Source organism: Meriones unguiculatus, chromosome 1 (genome assembly GCF_030254825.1).
Source record: "Meriones unguiculatus strain TT.TT164.6M chromosome 1, Bangor_MerUng_6.1, whole genome shotgun sequence".
NCBI classification, from domain to species: Eukaryota; Metazoa; Chordata; class Mammalia; order Rodentia; family Muridae; genus Meriones; species Meriones unguiculatus.
In genome coordinates this window covers 105,599,338-105,619,721 of record NC_083349.1, presented here as the reverse complement: position 1 = coordinate 105,619,721, position 20,384 = coordinate 105,599,338, and the positions used below count along the sequence as shown (strand labels likewise).

The window sequence follows — 20,384 nt, the reverse complement described above, 5'->3', positions numbered from 1 at the left end:
TTGTGTTATGTGTGCATGTGTGTGTGTGTGTGTTTGTGTTAAATAAAATCTGAGAGTGGGAAAGTTTATTCCTGCTTCCTTCTAAGAGTTTTTCCTTTTGGCTTTTATATTTACATCATTGAATGGTTTCAAGCTTATTCCTACATGCTGTGAGATAGAGAACTTGACTTCTGCTACAGTGCCTGCCTCAGCCCTGGATTTACTGCTCTCAGCTGCCCCACTGCCTACCCTGCCCAGTGTCTCTTGACCTGCATTACCTGTTTGTCTGTGACCTTAGTCTGTACTGTATTACCCTCCAGGTCGCTGGCCTAAATGACTACCCCTTCTGCTATAATGGAATTCAGTTGGCAGGATATCTTTTAAGCCAACCAGCTAAATCTGTTCCTACACCTCTCCTTTGTCCTATCATAGATCTAATGCAGGCCTTTTGTCTCCGGAGACTGAGCTTCACTGCTACTGTATCAGGCCACTCTATTAGTATCTTGTGACAAAACCAAGTTTCATCAATAAAGTGCAATTGCTAAAGGCATAGACTCTAAAACTTGGAACCAGGTCATGGCTCTGCCACTTACTACATGGGGTCTACAGAGGATTTTTTATCTTTGTGTACCTCAGTTTCCTCGTGTATAAAATGGAAGTCATTATTTATATTCACCTCGTGAAGTTGCTGTGGCAATCAAGTCAGTTATTATACAAAAATGGCTAGCTCTTGTATTTATAGGGCTAGCTAGTTAATATACAAAAGTGGCTAGCAAATGATAATATTCTAGCCATGTAGTAGCCATGCCTAAGAACCCTGGTAGTCTCTGGAAAGGAGATTATAACCAGGAAGACAATTTAGCATAGCTCATTATTCTCCTACATCTAGGATTGGGAGGGAGGCTGCCTCCCTGACCAAGGAGAGCAATAAACCTGTTCTTGCCAATGGCCATAAGCAAGTAACCTGAGGAAGGCAGGGAGGAAGTACATGGCCCTGAACCAGTCTCTCTGACTGCAGAATTCTGTTGGTGCTTCCCAGGTTACATAAATCTACAGCAAATTCAGTGGCATGATATCTGTGATCTAATAAAAGAGGCCGGGAGCTGCAGCCCTGCTTTGCTGATTTGTTCTAACCTCACCCTCCAGTTTGCCCCACTCTATAGCCCACACACCTAATTTGCCTGATGTTGCAGTTCTGGGGAAATCATATTAGCTCTTGATGTGATTGCCTGCAGAGTTGTATCCTGGGTCCAGAGGCACCTGTAAAGAAGCTCAGGAGAAAGACACCGCCCCCCCACCCCGCTGTCACTCCGTCAGTGGCTGTGTCCTTTCCTGAGTTGCAGATGATTCATTCCCAGGAGGGAGGTTAGCCACCCGGATTTATTGTCTGTCTGAATAGGCTCTGTGCAGGGCGACCAAAATAAAGGGGAAAAAAATAGAGCTATCTCAGCAAAATCTGCTGAATCAGAATTAACAAGAAAATCTTGTAACTAATGATTAGAAATTAAAATGTACTCAGGAGCTGCGGTGTTTAACCGAATCTCAGGGCTGCAGGGTGATACTGAGAAGAATAATTGGACCTGGAACAGCTCATATTCTAGTTGCTGTGGGGACCAAGGCTAGACTCTTTACAACTTGACAAGGTGGGAGGCGGATCACCCCCAACAATCTGGGAGTGCCACTCCAGGGAGGGACTACCGCCCTCACCCCCTCTCTCTATCCCTTCACGGGAAGGTGTACTACCCACCTATGGATCTGCACAGTCAACCCTCTGCCCATCATTCAAGTCTCAAGACAGCCCATAGGGGGCAGATAAAACATCTGGCTCCATTTCCCAGAGGTGAACAGAGAGGCAGAGAAGCTATGTTAGCACATGGCTGGGCTTGGTCTCAATTTGGGTTTCTAGAATCTATGAATTTATCTACATAGGACATCCTTATCGACGAGTAAGTAATCTCCTGCAGCTTAACGTTTCTCTAAACCTGGATTTTCATGTAATGTGGACTTAAAGAGCTGTGCGCTGCAGTGTACTGGCAGACACTGGGGCTGCAGATGTAAAAGGATGGTTGTTTTATATATTTTAAGTGTTAAAAATAGTTTTCGCTAGAATGAAAGTCAAGTATTTTCTTGCTTGCCTAACTCTAAAAGCGCTTAACAAGTTTTACAAAATAATTTGGATGGGGAGCTCCACGGAGCACTGGGTATTTTTAGTCTCTGAGCGAATGTATCAGAAAGCCATGGGGAATGACAAAGAGGGGCCCAGAAGGAAATGAGCTTGCAGCCTTGCCTTGGCCACTGTGCCTTCCAGTCCCTTGGGCTGTCAGGGTCCCCCTGCTTCGCCTGCCAGATTTACCATCACCAGGGAGGGAACAATCTTTGAGCGCCATGCCTAAGCGGGAGACACAGTGTGATCTGATTTGAATTTCATTTGCAGATACATTTCTGCAAGGACCTTGCTCCTTCCAGGGTGGGAGAGCTGCATTTTTTTTTTTCCTTTCAGGGTGGCTGCTAGAGCATAGTGACAGAAGATCTTGGGATCTGAATAAATTCTCTGTATACCATTCTCTGCATCTCTACAACGGACTCACATAAGATATGTAAGTGAGAATGCTTGTCCTATAGTAGGGATTAATGAAGAAGCATGACTATTAATAGGAAGAGTAGACCTTGATCTCAAGAGCAGGTGATATTCTGGGTTGCATTTTTCTTCCTCTATGTCTATGCAAAATTACTCTACTACTAAAAGTTCTATTGAGATCCCACTTCAGAAGACTGCTTGAAACAACAAGCTGAAGGCAACACTTTTTTTGTTGGGTTTTATTACCTGCATCTCCCATTAGGTCAAATCCTGTACCAGAAATAGTATCCTTCCTGTTTACTGGTCCTGAGGCACAGGCAGCATCTAGATGGTCCAGATAGAGCAGTGTAAGATCAGAATTCAGTTGGGAAGTAGATGAAGGATCTGGACATGAACCTCAGCAAGAGCAGGAAGAAGTCCACAAAACTCACCGGAGATTGAGCAGGTCAGAGTGAAGACAGAAGTGAGGGTGAGAAACCAGAGCTTAGGGATGGTGGAGACTTTAAAGTCTAGGACTTGGGCTCTGTCTAAGCTGGGAAATGGGCGGCAGAGGTTCCAACAGGCAGGCAAGTGATATCAGAAACATGTAGCTTGGTACATGTCTCTGACCAGAGCCTCCTGGTCAGACATTAGGCATGAGAGGCCTGACAGAATTACTTCAAATTTTTTTCTCAAAATACAACCTGGCCATGAGTGAGGAGATTCTTGGCTTTCCTGCACCCCATCAACTGAATAAGGTATCACAATAACGGTGGTCATGAAACAGACACACAGGGAGGACATTTTATACAGGAGCATCATTAAGGCATGAGTATCCAAAAAAATACTAAACACTGTGAAGGGAAACTCTCAAAATGACAGGTGTACCTCAGACCAGGGCCCGAAGAACCAAGGTGTGTTCTTTTAAACGCGCTTTGTGAACAAAGTGCCATGAAAACTTGGAGCCACGAAAGTCCCACTTCTCATCCCAGGTGTCCTGCAGACCCTCAAGCAGACCCACCAGAGAAGGACAAATCAAGGAGGTCTGGATTGCAGGCCTTGGTGACTTCCCTGGAGCACTGAGCTAAGCTGAAGGACTGTAGACAAGCGAGGAGTCAAGAGATTGCGTGCATTTGTTTCCTCTCTTTCAGAAGAGACGCGCTGGCTGAAGTGCAGCAACCTCAGCTGTCTTATCCAGCCTCACATTAAGAAAGTTGGGTCCAGCCTAAGTAAATCTTCGGGATGGTATGGTTGGCTGTTGTACGGTGAAACTAGAGCAGTGGTTCTCAACCTCCCTAATGCCGTGACCCTTTAATACAGTTCCTCATGTGGTGCTGACGCCCAACCATAAAGCTGTTTTTATTGCTACTTCATAACTGTCATTTTTCTATTATTCTGAGCTGTAATGTAGATATCTGATATGCAGCCTATCTGATTCGCTATTCCTATGAAAAGGTTGTTTGACCCCCCAAAGGCTCGTGACCTACAGGTTGAGGTCCACTAAACTAAAGAGGCTGAGAGCAAATACCTACCCATACAAGGATCAACCCAAAGAAAAGGTTCGGCTCACCAGACAGCATGCCCACCCGAGCACACCAAATTTCCGGTATTTGTATGTTTCATTCTGAAATACATATAGATGGTCAGAGACAACTAGAAATGTGAGGATGTCTTTCAACCTAGAAGACAGAAAGCAAACAAATATGTCCAAAGAAAGCTAGAGAATTTTATAACAGCACAAGAGAAAATAAATCATTGAATAATCAACAAACTAGTTTAGAAAAACCTCCAGAGACTCAGGCCATTAAATTGACATTTAGAGACCAAAGAAGAGAATGTAAGTAATGCCACGGGAGTATTTCAACAGAGAGCCTCTGAGTGGGGACTCTTACAGGAAGGAAGAATGAAAATGTTGGTAAGCTCAGGTTATAAAGAATATTATTATGACATTGTGGAAAATTTGGAGAAAAATGTCTCAGATATCAGGAAAAGAGAAAAAAAAATCTGAAGCAATCCCTCCGTTCCGGAAAAACAAAAGATTGAACAGAAAAAAAGGTCTGATCATAATTTGCTGTTTGGCTCAGCATGCAAAAGATGATTATTGATTTTGCTAAAAAATTATTTTATAAACATGTCACAGGGATAAAAGGAGAGAAATGTGGACCGTGGTGTGAAAAGAAAAAATCTAAATCTGTGTTTACCATGGCATGAAGCCAATAGAAAATGTCTAAAACTGATATTTTTAAAAAACAGCAGCATAATTTTAAAATTATAGATGCAAATGCCAGAGGAAAGACCTGGAAGTTTGAAAGATGGCTGTCTCTGGGGAAAGAGAAGGTGGGTGGAATAGAAGATTTCTGTATGTAAGTACTGCTTCAACAATGATTGCCTAAGTAAAATTAAAAGTCTGAGCTTCCCAAACAGACAAGAATAAATAGCTGATACAGCTTTTTAGTGGGCTAAATATGCATTTTTTTCAATCAAACTGGCTAAATCATTATCATCTCAGAACTTTAGCTTTTCTGGTTATGAATGGAAAAGAGATTTTTTTAAATTTTTTATTTAACTTTTATTAATTACACTTTATTCCTTTTGTATCCCCCCATAAGCCCCTCCCTCCTCCCCTGGAAAAGAGATTTTAAAAAGTATGTTACAAGCTTCTTTGTTATACTATATGTAATACTGTTTTTGTGGTTTTGTCACTATTTTTACATGTATGTTCTATGCCTCTGTGTGTGTGTGCACACACACACGCATGCATGAGCAATGTACACGTGTGTGCATATGGAGGTCAGGGGTCAACATTAGGTGTATTCCTCTACAACTCTTCATTATATGTTTTTGAGATAGGCTCTTTCATTGACACTTGAGCTCATCAATTGTCTAGACTAGTTGGGCAATGAGCTCCAAGGGCCTGTTTGTCTCTACCAATTCCTTCACTCCCACAAGCAACCAGAACTCTGGGGTAACAGATGTATGCCAGGATACTCATGTTTTGGATGTGTGCTGGGGATCTGAACTCAGGTGCTTATGCTTGCATAGCAAACACTTTACCACTGAGCCTACTCCATCCTGTTATTCTTGATTAGTTTTCTAAGTAAAACTTTGTTGAAGAGAATCAGTGAGCAGAAGTTGTGTAGAGCTGAGTAGATACCAGCCCTGGCTTCCACATCCCCACCGTATGTCTTCTGACAAGTTACTGGACAGTTTCTGAGCACCGTTTTCTGACCCTGTAAGTCAGGGCAAGTCTACTGTTCTCATAGGGTGGAGCAGGCCAAGCCTGGGGATTTCACCTCACTGCAGCCTGGCTTCTTGCTTGAGGGGTGGACATCTCTTAGGTACCGATTTGATCTTAGCAGGCAAAGAGTGACTTCTCAAGATGTTTTAAAATGGAATCTAGTAGCTACCATAATTTGGGCACAAGCCTTCTATGAAGCTGGTGTGGACTTCATAGAACTCTGAGGAACCCTAGCCATATTCACTATCTAGATTTTCTTTCATCAGTGATAATGATACGGATACTTAAGACAATACAAGAAGCTGGGCCGTTGAAAGTAGATGGAATCCTGAGTGGGGCAGGCAGAAGTAGTCAAACCTGCTTTCACAGGGATGGCTAACTTCATGCTGGAGTATCCCCAGCAGGTTCAGGGACTTCTCCCGCTCATGGCCTCCACATTGCAGTTTCTTGTCTTGGAATCTGTAGAGCTCCCGTGGTTGTCTTTAGAGCAGCCGTCTTTCCCTGTGAGCTCACCTTCTCAGCTGAGTTGGTCTGGATGTCCTACAACCAGCTGTGGCAAGGGTGGTCGGTGATGATCCTTCCGGACTGTGGGGCTACCGTCCGCCATTCGGATGTCGTCAGCTCTGCTCAGTGGGCATGGTTACCCACATACGGCATGAGATACCTTTTCATCCTGCTCCATCCAAGCAGCTCCTTAGCACTCACCCATCTTGTTGAGTTTATATTGCCAGTTTCTTGGGGCAGGTGTAGAGAATTGTGGGTATCCCTTTACAGAAGCTGAGGCTATTCAGTATCCTCTGAGCCAGCCGAATAACCATGAGCTCTTAGTGCTAAGTTCAGGGGTCTGTTGGAGACAGAGAAGTTAGCTTGACCTGGCTGATTAGATGTGGGAGCAGATTTAAAAGCAGCTTACATTTGGGCAAACTGACTCAATCCACTTAGGGTGTCACAAGTAGCCCATGAAGAATTCTATGAGAGCCAACCTCTGCCGGGTACAGTGTGGGTTCTAACTTCCAGGGGGAGACAGACACACGGTAGCTAATAAAGGGTTAATACAGGCCATGTGTAGGATGCTTTCTGGATGCAGGAGGCTATGGAGACATGAGTGTTGCTACAGGGCATGGTTTCTCATAAAGACACAGCAGAAACCCCCAGCTTTCCACACCTCTCCTGCTGGAATCCATACAGTAGTTCTTGAAGCAGAGCTCAATCTGCTTGACAGCAGGTTCACCCATGACCTCAGAAGTCGACATTTCCTACAGGGGTACCTCAGTAATTTAGTCAGGAGGCCCAGAGTAGCCTGGAGAAGCAGATACGGGGGTCCCTCCACATGGAGTAGTGCTCTCTCTCCCTTTTTTTTCCAATCAGTTTTTGTGGTAAGCCACTCATTTTCTGACAAGCTCTCCTCTCCCTGTTTCCAAGCAAGCTCTGTTGTAGCTGTGATACTGCCAAGTACCCCCTCCACACACACACACCGACTTTGAAATGAAACTTGTTTCTCTCCTGTGCTTGTTGTCCTTGAAGGCAAGGACTGGTGGCCAAGCCCTGGCATAATGCTGTCAGATAACAGGTACCTAGTAAATATTTATTGCTGACTGATCTGCATATATATTTGTGGGCACGGGGGAGGGTTCTGCTAAACTGCCATGCACCTTGGAAGCCTGGTCACTGAGACACGGTACCTGCTGTGCTATTTATCACTTGGGCAAGCCCATCAGTTATTTAACTTCTCTGAGACTCAAGTTCCTCGTCTGTAAAATTGTGATGCTAATGTTTATCCCCTAGGGATGCTGTTTGCATGAAATGAAATGGTGAGTATGCAGCATTCAAGCCTCCTCTAGGCCTATCTCAATGGCTCTCTAAATGTCACATTCTCTCCTACCTAACAAATGGACAACAAGGGAATAAATTTGAGGGTCAATGTGACCAAGATGTTGAACAATTCCGTTTTAAAGTCAGCCCACTAGGGACCTCAACTGCACATGTGGAGTCTTCTTTCAGGTGAGAATAGAGGTATTCACAGTTGTCATCCTCACATGAGCAGAGCCTCGTGGCTGTGAACCTAGAACTGTGAGAAGGCTTCTTGCATTTGGGTCTCACTTCTACTTCATATTTGTCAGACTTTGGGTCACTTGCCCAGCCTTCCTGGCTCTCTGGTTCTCTCCAGGATGGAGCTAAGGGGAGAAGCTGTTGCCACATGACCACCCATTCTCCAGTGCCCTTAGGACAACACTGGGCACAAAGGCACTGTGTTTGCAGTTGCTGTGTGCTACTTTCCACATCTTAATTTGTATAATTAAAAAAAAAATCACACCTTGTTTTTTGCATTGGAACAGATCAGTGTTACACCATGAAGGTATGTACCCATTGGGCTCTGCCAGAGCTCTGTGACATGAAAGCCACTGTCCCACCCTGCTCTATTTTCCCTCATCTCCTCTCCAGCCAAAACTACCACCCAGTCACTCAAAACTATTGTCTCTCTTCTACTCTAACAGTGAGACAGTTCTGGCCTCAGGAAATTTCTGAAACCTTGATCAGATCCTGGCCTCACAATCTCACTTCAAACCATGCTACTTCTGCCAAGCCAATCTTCTTGTGCTCTAGTCAACAATATCCCCTTGCTCAGAAAATGTCAGTAGCTCACAAGACTCGCTAGGTTAAGATTTGGTATTCCAAGCTAGCTGTCTGGCTTTACCTCATGTCCATTCTTTCCCATGTCTCACCGATCCACTTCCCCGGAGTCTGTACTTACAATGGTTCCCGCCACCTGGATAGAGACCCACTCTCCATCTTCTTGACATCTCAGTTATGCTTTGAGGTTCTTTCATTGCTTCTTTTCTTGCTTGGTGCCTAAGAGCTCTTTAGATCTCTTCTGTGACCAGCATTCTGCATGAACGGCTCTGATCCTTCCCTGGCTCAGAACTGAGCATTCTGTAGAGCATCAGTGGATCCAGGGCATGTGCTCTGTCTGAGAAGGCCCACCCACATGCAGGTGGTGCTTTCTGGAAGCCAGTGGAATCCTGGGACACTGGGAGCTGCCCCTTACGCTGAAACTCTATTGCGTCAATTTTATTTGTTTGTTTGTTTGTTTTTTGGGGTTTTTGGGGGGTTGTTGTTGTTGTTTTGTTTTGTTTCGTCAACTTTTAACCTCTGTCAGAGTGTCTGGCAATGATTCTGTGATAAGATGCCATTGCAAAAGTTCACTCAATTTTGAGATCCACATAACCAGGTTATTAACCACTTTCCAGTCTTATAATATTTTAAATAAATCTGCATTTTTATCTTGGACTGCATTCACTATAATCCTGGGCCATATGCAGCCCTTGGCCTGTGGTTTAAACAGGCCTGGTCAGGGTCACTCCAAACTGACAATTGTGAAAGTATCAGGCTGGAAAGGAGCAAAGGGAGGCAGAATTAAAGCATGGAAGTCATATTCAAAGGTGGATCCAGAAGTTTCTTCAGGATTGGCGATGAGACAGGATTTCATTCTGGCCTTGAACTCACGGCCTGAGTTCTATACCCATTTTAAGCCTCCTCTCCAATAACGCTCGCTGATGCCCTGTTCTACCTCGTTTCACCTCTCCCGCAAGAGCTTAGCACTGACAAGACAGAGTCCTGATTCATGTGTGCCAGCAGGGAAGGAGCAAGATGGGTGGAGACATACCAGGTAGAGAAATAATAGCTGAAACCCTCATGCAACAAAAACCGAGAGGACACATTTCCTTCGCAGCACCCCATTGCTCCTTTCTGTTTCCTGCCCTCCTGGGCTGAAACCTTCTCCTTGACCCCATGACTTTGGCAATCCTACAGAGGATTCTCTGGCCATAGCCATGACTAAAGAAACCTTTAAGAGACCTCTGAGGATTGAGGGGTAGAATATTTTGAATGCTTATGTATGCTCCAAACTCAGGTGTTGAAATCCCAACTCCCTGTGTGAGGATACCGGGATGGGGCCTTGGGGCGGTGAGAGGGTGATGCATGCTGAGCCTTCAAAAGTGGAGTTAATACCCTTATCATGGGGAATTTAGAGAGCTTTTTACCAAGAAAGACCACAGATGGCTGTTGTCTGTGAACAAGAGAATGTACCTCATCTGACAGCATACTTGCTGCTACCTTGACCTTGGACTTCCCAGCTTCCAGCACCATGAGAAATAAATGTTTGTGGTTATAAACATTCGCATCTGATAGTTATGAGACAGCATCCAAGAAGACTAAAGAGGTATGCCCTCAAAACTCACAGAGCCTTCCCTCCGATCTAGTGAAATAACATAATTGCAGGGTGAAGAGTAGGACATATTATGTACCTAGCTTAGTGTTGAAAACTTTAATCACTGCACCTAATCTCAAAACAAAATTATGAGGCAGATATGACATTGACTCCTCTGCAGAGAAGATAGCTGAGATCGGAGAAATTTAAGTCATGTGTTCTGAGTCCTATGAGGTGAGGCCGATGAGGTGCTGACCTTTGACCTCTGTGCCTTAGAAATTCACTTTTCCAGCATGAAAGTAGAGATATCAGTGTGATTCAAGGTGGGAGACATTTGGATGCCACTTGGATGGGAGGAGCTGGCAACCAGAGAGAGAGAGAGAGAGAGAGAGAGAGAGAGAGAGAGAGAGAGAGAGCAAGATGAGGGAAGGAGCCAGCAGCATCCCTAAAAAAGGTTCCTGGGTAAAGAAAGTCATTCCAGATGGTCTCATCCCCCTACCTCACCCCACCACTATACACTTAGAGTAGGAATTTATTTTCAGTAAGTGGCAGGGGAGGAATCTTCCCCAGCTGCAATGCAGTCTAGTCCCCTTGCTGGGGGACAGTCCTGGAGCATCTCCTCAGCTGAAGGGCAGGGCCACAGAGGAGAATAAAAGGCCCAGCAGAGCTCAGTAGCCTCCCTGCATCTGTACACCTCAGTGCAATTAATGAGAACAGCTTTTAGAAAGAGCTCTGTCCCTCTGTTGACTGCCATTTAGCCTCTGGCTGTCAGATCACCCACAGTCACAATGAGAGCACCCTGCAGGATGGATGAGGGCAAGGACCATCCATCTAGAATAGGCGAAGCACCACAGGTAAAACAGCTTTGTCTTCTGGGGGAAGGAAAGTGAAGCATAAACCTACACCCCACCAGTTCATCCCTTTACCCTAGCATGCTGACTAGTTTGGGGGGAAGCTCTGCTCTTGGAAGCTGGATTTCTCAGAAGGGTTATCTACGCTAGTGCTCATGGCTCCTCGGTGTTCCTGGACAGTGAGTTATTGCCACCGCTTATCTACAGCTGCAGGTGCGGGCATCCTGGGATGTTCTTCCCTGCGAGTGAAACCAGGTGATATTTACTGGCTCAAGTGAATGAGAGAAGCAGCCCCTGTCACAGAATAGAGGGCGCCCCTCTCACCCACAGATTTTTCTTTCCTTCTCTTTCTTCATTATGTTTGTAATTTTGTTTTATTATTTCCCATTGGAAAGCTGTGAAATGAAAATGATGCAATCTACTGCTGTGAAATAATGTCGTGCTCGAGTCCTTTTCCAATAAGCCCCGAGGTTTGCACTGTGACGGCTTCATTAAATTAGTCAGCTCCATGGCAAATGGAAAAGTGCTCAGAGCTTCAGAGTTGGATAATCCGAGTTGGGCTGCCAGAGATTGTAGCCCTTGAGAGAGCTCAGATGACTGGCTCTGCGTGGCGGGGGCCAACGGGCTTCCACCTGCCACGTAGGACATCTGCACAGCTGCTAGACCTCCGCTAGTCAATGCCCCCCTCCCCCAAGCCTGCATGCCATATGCTGTCCCAGGTGCAGAAAGGATGGAGCAGTTGGGGTGGGATAGCTCAGTGGATGGCACAGGCAAAAACGGCATTTCTCTATGGGTCACCTAAGAGGACCACAAATACAGGGTTAGCTCTCTTCTGAGGCCAGGACTCTCTTTGTTAGATGCTCATAGACACCCCTGGGATGCCTGCAGATGAAATACAAGGGCCCTCGCCCACCACACCCCCACCTCCGCCAGCCACACACTGAGTTTCTGAGAACAAATTCTCTCTAGCTGGGCTCCACTGCAGTATTAAAGATTTCCATTACTGATAGTTCCTTCCAGTTAGCAAGCTCAGTATTAAACTCTGTCATTATGAAGTTAAATATGCATGATCCCCAAATCTATGTGTATTATAACAAGATTTTATTGTTATAAATTTGTCTTCTCTGTCTTCCATTCCTGCCTTGACTGTCTTTTAAAAACTCAAACGTCTGATAACTAGCCAGGAGGTAATTAGGAAGTGGTGCTAAAGAATCACAGGCTTATTCTCTCACTCATTCATAGAAATTTATTGAGTGTCTACAATGAGATAAGGTTCCCCCAGCCAGTGGGGAAGACAGTGGTGACAGCTAATTACAGCACTAAGGAATTCTGGTCTGAGCCAACACAGGAAGCCCCTGCCACATGTACACATAAATATTGGATAAGACAATTTGAAGCCACAGCTGCATCTGAAAGAAAGGAGGGAGGAAGTCCAAATTCCAAAAATGCATGGGACTTCAGAGAGAGAGAAAGAGAGAGAGAGAGACAGACAGACAGAGAAACAGCATGGTGAGGGAAGTGTGGAGGGGAACCGAAGCGGACGTGTGTCACTAAGGCTGGCCCAGGCAGAAACAGACAGGAGACCTACAGCCTCATGGGCAGCAGAGCTAGAAAAGGGTTGTCCACATGGCTTGGGTGAATGACAACGGCAGGGTATCTAAAAAAGGCAATCTATAAACGATCAAAATCGAAGATTGTGCCAAGCAGAGAGCTGGGGTCCAGATTCTCATCTCTCAGCATGAGAACCATTAACAGAAAAAAATCAGTTCATAAATTGGCTTGAAATCAAAGCAATCCAATGGGATTCTAGCAGAGGCGAGCTTCTACCTCCCGTGAGGCAGGCTTCGACAACCAGAGTATCTAGGATGCCCAGAGGAAAAACTCTCACTGAAGATGAGCTCACGGGAAATTATAAAGCACAAAGGGTAACAAGCTTCCAGGAAAGGAAGCCGTAGATGCAGTGTGCCACCAGGCTCCACCATCCATGCAGAGCCCAGATTTACCAAAACCTCCCATTTCCCCCATCCATCACCACTACTCTGTCCCCAGCTGCAAATGAGACGCCAGCGTGTCTAAAGCCCCTGCTGCTCTCTTTGCTCAATTCATGGGGATAGACAGTCATGTCTCAATTGGAGGTGTGTTCCTCTTCCTCTTGGACGCCTCTTCTGTGGATGCTAAAGTTACTCATATAAACTAGTACCGTGTTTACATGCACTTCATATATGTGTGGGTGTGTATGTATATGTGTAATATATGTGCATATGTATATGAAGGTTTTTGCACACATCCATGTGCAGAGGCCAGAGAAGGGCACCGGTGTCCTGCTCTATCACTCTATCTTATTCCCTTGAGAAAGGGCCTTACATGGAACCCAGAAAAGCTCTAGCAAGACTCCTGTCTCTACCCAAGACCCACAGAGCTACAGTTACAGTTGCACATGTTTTTTTCCACACAATGCAGGGGATTTGAACTCAGGTCCTCATGCTTGCATAGCAAACATACCCCCCTGCCATGCCATTTCCCCTGCTCCATATTTGTATCTAACTTATGCAATTTCCTTTTTTTTAAGATTTATTTATTATTTATACAACATTCTGCATTCACACCACATCTTACTATAGATGGTTTTTGAGCCACCATGTGGTTGCTGGGAATTGAACTCAAGACCTTTGGAAGAACAGTGAGTGTTCTTAACCTCTGAACTATCTCTTCAGCCCCCAGCAATTTTCTTATATACTCTAAACCAGCTCTATATTGCTTCAGAAATCTAGTATAGTATAAAGGGCATATGAAAGTAGTTTTATACTATATAGTTCAGGAAATAATGAAATAGGAAACAAATCCCATACAGTCTCACAACAGATACATTTTCCTATGTGGTTTTCCCATCTGTGGTTGATTAGGTCTCCAAAAGCAGAGTTTGTAGCCATGGAAGGCAAGCATTATACATACACAGTCACATATAACATACACCTACTTACTTTCTGATTAATATCCATCCCCCATTAATAAACTCTGAAGGAAGCCCATATGAGGGATAGGGCTCCTGCTGGTCAGACTGCTGTCAGGGGAGGGCTCCAAGCATTGCCTGGAGTCTGAATCTTGTGAGACCTTAAGCTCCCCAGGAGAGCTTTCCTGATCTCATAGAATGACTTCATTTGACAAACGTTCAGTCGTAGCTCTAGAATTCCTACTGAGCTGTTTGAGGCTACTACAGTTTGGCATTCAAACCCAGAGGTAACATCTACGTGTCTGGCGATACCCACTCTGCTGCGTCTGTGCAGGCCGTGGCCATCTCTGAGATTTCAGCCCTGTTTTGAATGTATGGGCATTCACCATCGCTGCCCTGATTACTTTAAAATCACAACTCCCTTTATGTCTGCATCAGCCTGAGAATAGCCGAGACCACTTTAGCTACCTGACAGAGCTGGAGTGATTCCCGTCTGCATCACCAATGGTTAGCCTCCCTTTTCCACTAATGAGGCCTTAAGGAACATACCCAGCAGGCAGTTCACACCGGAGCCACCTGTCTTCCATTAGCAGTTACTTTGCACGCTCTTCAACGTGGCTCTTCATTGTCATTTCCAGGTTGTTTCCCTGGTAAAAGGAATGTCAGTAGGAAGCTAAGTGCTAGTGGGTCTTTTTTTTTTTTTTCCTGCCATGAGAAAAGATGATAAGTAAGTGGCACTGGGGCATAAGTAAGTTAGCACCACTAGGGCTCCTCTCCCCAAGTCCCCTAGCTATGAGAGGGAAGCAAGCCCACCTCCATTCTGTAACTGCATGGCAGTAGTCATACATAGTTAAACTCACTTTATCATGAACAAAGGATGGTCTGTCAACTACCTACTTACAAAAATGTCTACTGAGTATTTGGTGTATCTATCCCAGTACTGTGGCTAAAGGAGAGCAAGAAACACTTTTGCTGACACCAGAAAACTTAAAGACAGTCACAAATACAGAGACAACAAGTAGGCAAAGAAAACCCCAGGCTCCTCTTATTATCCTAGTACAGCAACTGGTTCACCTACTTGGGGGTCTGGTCTAGTTACTGGTAGCCATTCCTTCTGTCTTTCCTCTCTGCAAAGCTGCTTGGTGGATGCATAGCTTAAGGAGCCTTTGGTACATCTTCTGTTGATGAACAGTTCCGTTTCTACAGCCCCTCTTTTCCAGTGATACAATTGCATGCACAAATATCATGTCTGGACATGTCAACTCTCAAGTTTCCAAGGTTACGGCAGTCCGCATAGCAGATTGTATGTGAAGCTTGATAACCTCCCATCCCCGAAGGGTTTCCTGGATGAAAGAGAATGGATACCTGCTAGGATCCAGCAATCACTGGGGTGGCTAGAACCTCCATCACAGCCTAGGAAGACTCCAGGAGGAGAAGGCCCACATGGGCCTTGGCTCCTGACCCATAAAGACTGTGAGACAGTGAATATGTGTTGCCTTAAACTTGTTGGGTTTAGGGTCATTTGTTGTGCAGCAGTAGCTACCAGACAGTTACTAACAGCTTATGGGCGCCTCTCTCATTGAAACCTTTACATACTGTGGCTTGTTTCTTCTCTTAAGACCTAGTTACTAAGAATGGAGATCTACCCTAGTCAATCCCAGAAGATACCAGTTCATGGGTTTTATTAGGGTATGACATTCCTATGCTAAAGGCTACAGGCTATAAGTGTCTTTATGAACAGACTATGACAATATTTTAAACAAGCAGAGACATCCGAATTAGCCAAGGAGACTGGGCTCTATAGGAGATCTGCCAAATCAGGATCTCCTAGAGTCACCATCACTCATCTGGTCCCGTCATGGAATGTAATAGGAAGTGGTAGGCTAAAAAAGTGCTTTGTGTTGTGTATGTATGTGTATTGTGTGTGCGTGTGTATGTATGTGTTTCTATGTGCAGGTATAACATGTACATGTAAGTAGAGCTTAAAAGTCAATCTTAGGAATTTTTCCTCAAGTACTGTCCATCATGGGTTTTTTGTTTGTTTGTTTGTTTGTTTGTTTTGATATAGGGTCTCTGACCAGCCTGGAATTTGCCAAGTAGACTAGGCTGGCTGGCTGACAGGCCCCAGCAATTCACCCAATTCTGCCCCTCTAGTTCTGGGATTACAAGAGTATGTTTTTATGTAAGTTTTGAGGCTCAATCTCATAGGCAAACACCTTGCCAAGTGTGCCCATCTACCCAACTCTGAAGTATCTTAAAAATTATAACATTTATTTACTTATTTTGTGTGTGATACTATGAGTGAGGGCCTGCGTACCTCTTTCACTCTCTCTCTGTGTGTGTGTATGTGCGTGCATGTACATGCGTGTGTAGGTCAGAGAGTCCATTGTCTTCTTCCACCATATAGGACTGAGAGATCAAACTCATCAGGCTAATGGCAAGCCCACTGAGCCGTCTTGCTAGTCCCCTGAAGCATCTTTCTAAGATTGCATATCTGGTTGGTGGTAACCTAAAGGTACAAGGTTCCCATTTTCCTGTCTTCTTCATCCATTCTACCCCAAGACACCCCACCCTTGTTCAGTGGGTAGCTCAGTTTTAGGCGCTGAGCTAACTGAAGAAGCAGCATGAGCTTATGGAAGGACGAGTTCCAATGTTAACTTTATTTGTTCTGAAAAACATCTCCATTCTGCATCTTTCCAAGTAGTTCTCACACAGTGACAAGGACAGCTTTCCTTTCTGGCCTCCAGAAGGAGCCTTGTTTTGTAAGAAAGGGTTCAACAAACACTTCTCATCGGATCTCCATCTCCAGGTCCCAATCAGAAAGCCTGGCCAGGACTGGACCTTCACAATATTGCACATGTGTGGGTGTTGCTGAGCCCTGCTGGTTTGTGACCTTTTCCTCCATCTTCCCTGAGACAGTTGCTCCTGTCCTGGGGGCCTTTGCTCCACCTCCAGTCGTGAGCATCGGGTGCAGTCATGGGCTGTTTACAGCCTGGGTTCCATTTTGGTTTGGTCCAGGGAAGCATCATCCTTGGTCCATAGCTGGATCTGCCCAGGAGTCTCATGAGCTCACAATGTCCCAGTGCTGGCTCATGAGTGATGACTCACAAGGGTTGACAACCACCTCCTTGCCATCCTCGGTACTGTCACCAAACATGTCTGTGTCCAGGCAGAGGTGGGATGCTATGTGCTCGATGCGGGCACCAGTCTTGGTCCATTGCTGAGGAGATAGAGGGGAGAGAGAATGAGCTTGCAAAGGCATGAGTTCTATAGATAATATAAAGTGCTCAGACATCACTGGAAGGGTCACACCACATGTGGCCAGCCAGAGATTTCATGATCTCATGAAGGAAGAAAAGTGCCACTAATTGCACTGACATGCATTAGGGTTTTATATTTTTATTGCATTTTAAATTTGTGTTTATTTACTTATTTGTGTTTGTGTGTGTGTGTGTGTGTGTGTGTGTGTGTGTGTATAGGCTAGAACACAACTTGTCAGAGTTGGTTTTCTCTTTCCACCACATATAACTCCAGAGGTTAAACTCAAGTTGGCAGGCCTGGTTGCAAGTACCCTTACTCACTGAGCCATCTCCCCAGGCCTAGTCTTAAAACAATGAGTAAAAAGTTAAAGGTTAAAGCAATGTTAGGAAAACTCATCAGGAGGCAGTAACTTCCCAAGCAATAGGATAGAAAATGTGAACTGAGTTACTGAGTTAGACATAGGAAGAGACAAAAAAAAAAGAGAGAGAGAGAGAAGATAGAAGATGGGTAGTGACAGCAGGAGACTTCCTCAGAGTCTGCCTGACTTCTTCAGAGAGCCCACAGAGAGGTGGGTCTCAGGAAGTGTCCCCTGACTCCCTTGCATGTGATAAGTATGGAGGATGGGCACATTGGCTGAGGAGACACTGAGCTTGCACTTCAGAGAGACCATCAGGAATACTTATTCCCCACAGTGTCTTCCGGAGATATCAGCCCTCCCTGGGCGAAAGGGAAGGGGACATCCCAGGCAGAGACAGTGATCCACCATTTGCCACACTCATTCTTTCGATGAGTAACTTGAACCTCAGTCTCTCACATCTGGGAAACGGTGCTCATTCCTAGTACATTCTGCTAGAGGAAGAGTGTATCCAGGACATGACTGACAAAGACCTTGTCTGAGATTACAGGTAGGTGATGGAGCAGTGACCAGAACATAACATGGTGAGCGAGCCTGGTAAGATTAGCTAAAGTCTGCAGGCTTCAGATATCCACTGGTCGACGGAACCAACATAGCCGTTCTTACTGACACCATTCAGGGAGTCCTGTCCCTGGCTCTGGCTAGAAGGGTTTCTTGCTTATTAGGCCATCGTCTTTCAATTCCTCCTCTCTTCTGACAAGAAGAGACTTATACCCAGCCAGTCACATTAGGGAGGTTGACCACTCCCAATCCTACCCCTACCCCTACCCCAGGTCTCCAGAGCACTCACCTGCCTTTCATCCCCATTCTTGCACAGAACAAGAACTACCGGGGCGCCGGGGAACAGGGTGACAACAGACAGGCACAGCTCTTCCTGGATGATCTGCTGGGTGTATGTGAAGGCCCACACCTGAGGAGACCAGGAAGATTCGCTTAGGAGTGGAACAGCCACCACCATTCTTATGTGTGATGACCCATACAGCTGAGAAGTTCCCAGAAAGTAATGATCATCCACAGGGTCACCTGGTAGAATTCTACTCAAAGGACAAAGGTTGGGTGTCCACACTGTCATAAAGTCTCTGTCCCCACACACATGTTGAGTCCTGGGCCATAGGCATGCAGGTGGATGCTGGAAGTTGTGTGATAATTCTGAGTCTGAGCAGCAACCTCAACAACACTGCAGCTGACCTGTTTGGTCTCTCAGTGTCTTCTTTGAGACAATGTCTCCACAGGAGTCTGCTCCTGACATTTAATGCTCCCAACAGCTTCCTGACAGGCTACCCTCTGGCCCAGCTGTCTTTAGAATGCCCCTTCTTTGAAAGGATTCCGAGTCAGTGCCTTGAGAACATGAAAGCTGTGGTAAGAGGTAGACAGGAGGGTAAAGAGAAAGAGAGCGCTCAAGGGAGGAGATGGAAGATGACTTAGGAGGGAAAGAAGGAAGTTATGAAAAGTAGCATTACTTAAGAGAGTGTTCTCAGTCTAACATGCAGTATAGCAAAAGATTTGGCCCCTTGACTCCTGCAGGGGGAAAAGAAGAGAAACTAGTTCAGCATACCAAGTTCTGAAGGAAGGAAACAGGGGCATTTTGTGAAGTCATTACAAGATAGCAGAGTGCCAGATTGCCAGTGTTACAAGGTGAAACAGTCTCAGGTTGGAAGAGGAGATGGCAAGTGCTGGTATAATGGCTGCCATAAAGACAAAGAGGATTTCTCTGAGTTTGTAAAGAGGTGCTAACTGCCCCTTTCCTTCATCATGCAGCAAAGATGATTCATGATTAGAGTCTCCAGGGGAGGTTTCAGAGGGGACTCTGCCAAGGGATGTATCTTTTCTCTATTACATCCTATGTACACAAAGCAGCCTTCCATCTTTGGACCAGGCCACTCAGGAGCTCCTTCTTGGCCCATGCTTATGGAGAACAGACAACGTCCAGCTGTGCTCTTGAAGTCTTTCACCTGTATTGATACTCTCATTTCAACTCCCATAACATACTAGGGACGACACGATACTTTCTGGTTTGTCTTCTTCAGGCCCTGACATCCTCATGAGACAAGCGCATAAGCACAGGACGAGGCCTCATGAATGACACACCAAACCCTGGAACACACATGGTGCTGGCTTCTAGGCTGGCTGCTCCATCTCGTCCCACCTCTAACCTGTATTTTTGTGCACAGACATTTCCTAATTGGTCTCCTTTGGCTCTAGATGTGTTTATTGGTGACACAATCCACTTGAGAGGCCAAAGCCAGGCATGACGTCCACCAGGGTCTTGAGACTGGTCCTGAGCATTGGGCAGGTGACTCTAGTGCCCTAGGCATTAGGAGTGTGGTCTTGAAGGATAGTCTGTATTTGGGGCTGAGAATATTTCTCCTTGTAAGAAGGGGAAAGACCCAGGGGTCTGTATCTAAGGTCAGAACCGCAGGGAGCCATTTGTGGGTCCATAGACCACTGGCTTGAAATCTATTAGATTTTTATATTCCCTTGAAAATAAGGCTAAAGTCAGTGATGGGGGCAAAATGAGCTACTGTTACGTAGCCCACAGGGAGACACACATTAAAATTTCAAAAATAAATCCTGTCATTACCGTATGATCGCCAGGATACATGGGTTATATTGTTTGTGTTAAAATAAGGGATTAAACAGAGCAATGTAAAACACACCACAGTTTCTAAAAACAGGTCTTGACAGTCTTTCTTTTTTAAAACTCTAGTGACCTAGAAGTGGTAGGAATAGGCTCTTTTGACATCCGAGGCTCCACATTCAGAAATGGCCCTTGAGAAGGGTACACCCAGCTCCACCACAGCACATCTGGGCCACTCCAAGGGTCTACAGGAGGGACATGTGAACAGACAGCTACCATAAAATCCTTATACTAGAAGTCTAGAGAGATGGTGCTGTGCTTGCTGCTCTTACACACACACACACACAC

The 20,384-nt window shown here is 45.3% G+C and overlaps 1 protein-coding gene across 1 annotated transcript in view; it reads right to left on the bottom strand.

Annotated features, from left to right (window-relative positions):
* Window positions 1-15,658: 15,658 nt before the first annotated feature.
* Galnt14 (polypeptide N-acetylgalactosaminyltransferase 14) overlaps window positions 15,659-20,384 on the bottom strand; it is a 223,152-nt gene continuing 218,426 nt past the window's right edge. Inside the window, exons 14-15 of the mRNA XM_060364609.1 lie at window positions 18,249-18,368; window positions 15,659-17,002 (exon numbers count right to left, since the gene is read on the bottom strand). Coding sequence (XP_060220592.1) covers window positions 16,844-17,002; window positions 18,249-18,368 — 279 coding nt within the window. The 3' untranslated portion in view covers window positions 15,659-16,843. The remainder of the gene's footprint in view (window positions 17,003-18,248; window positions 18,369-20,384) is intronic.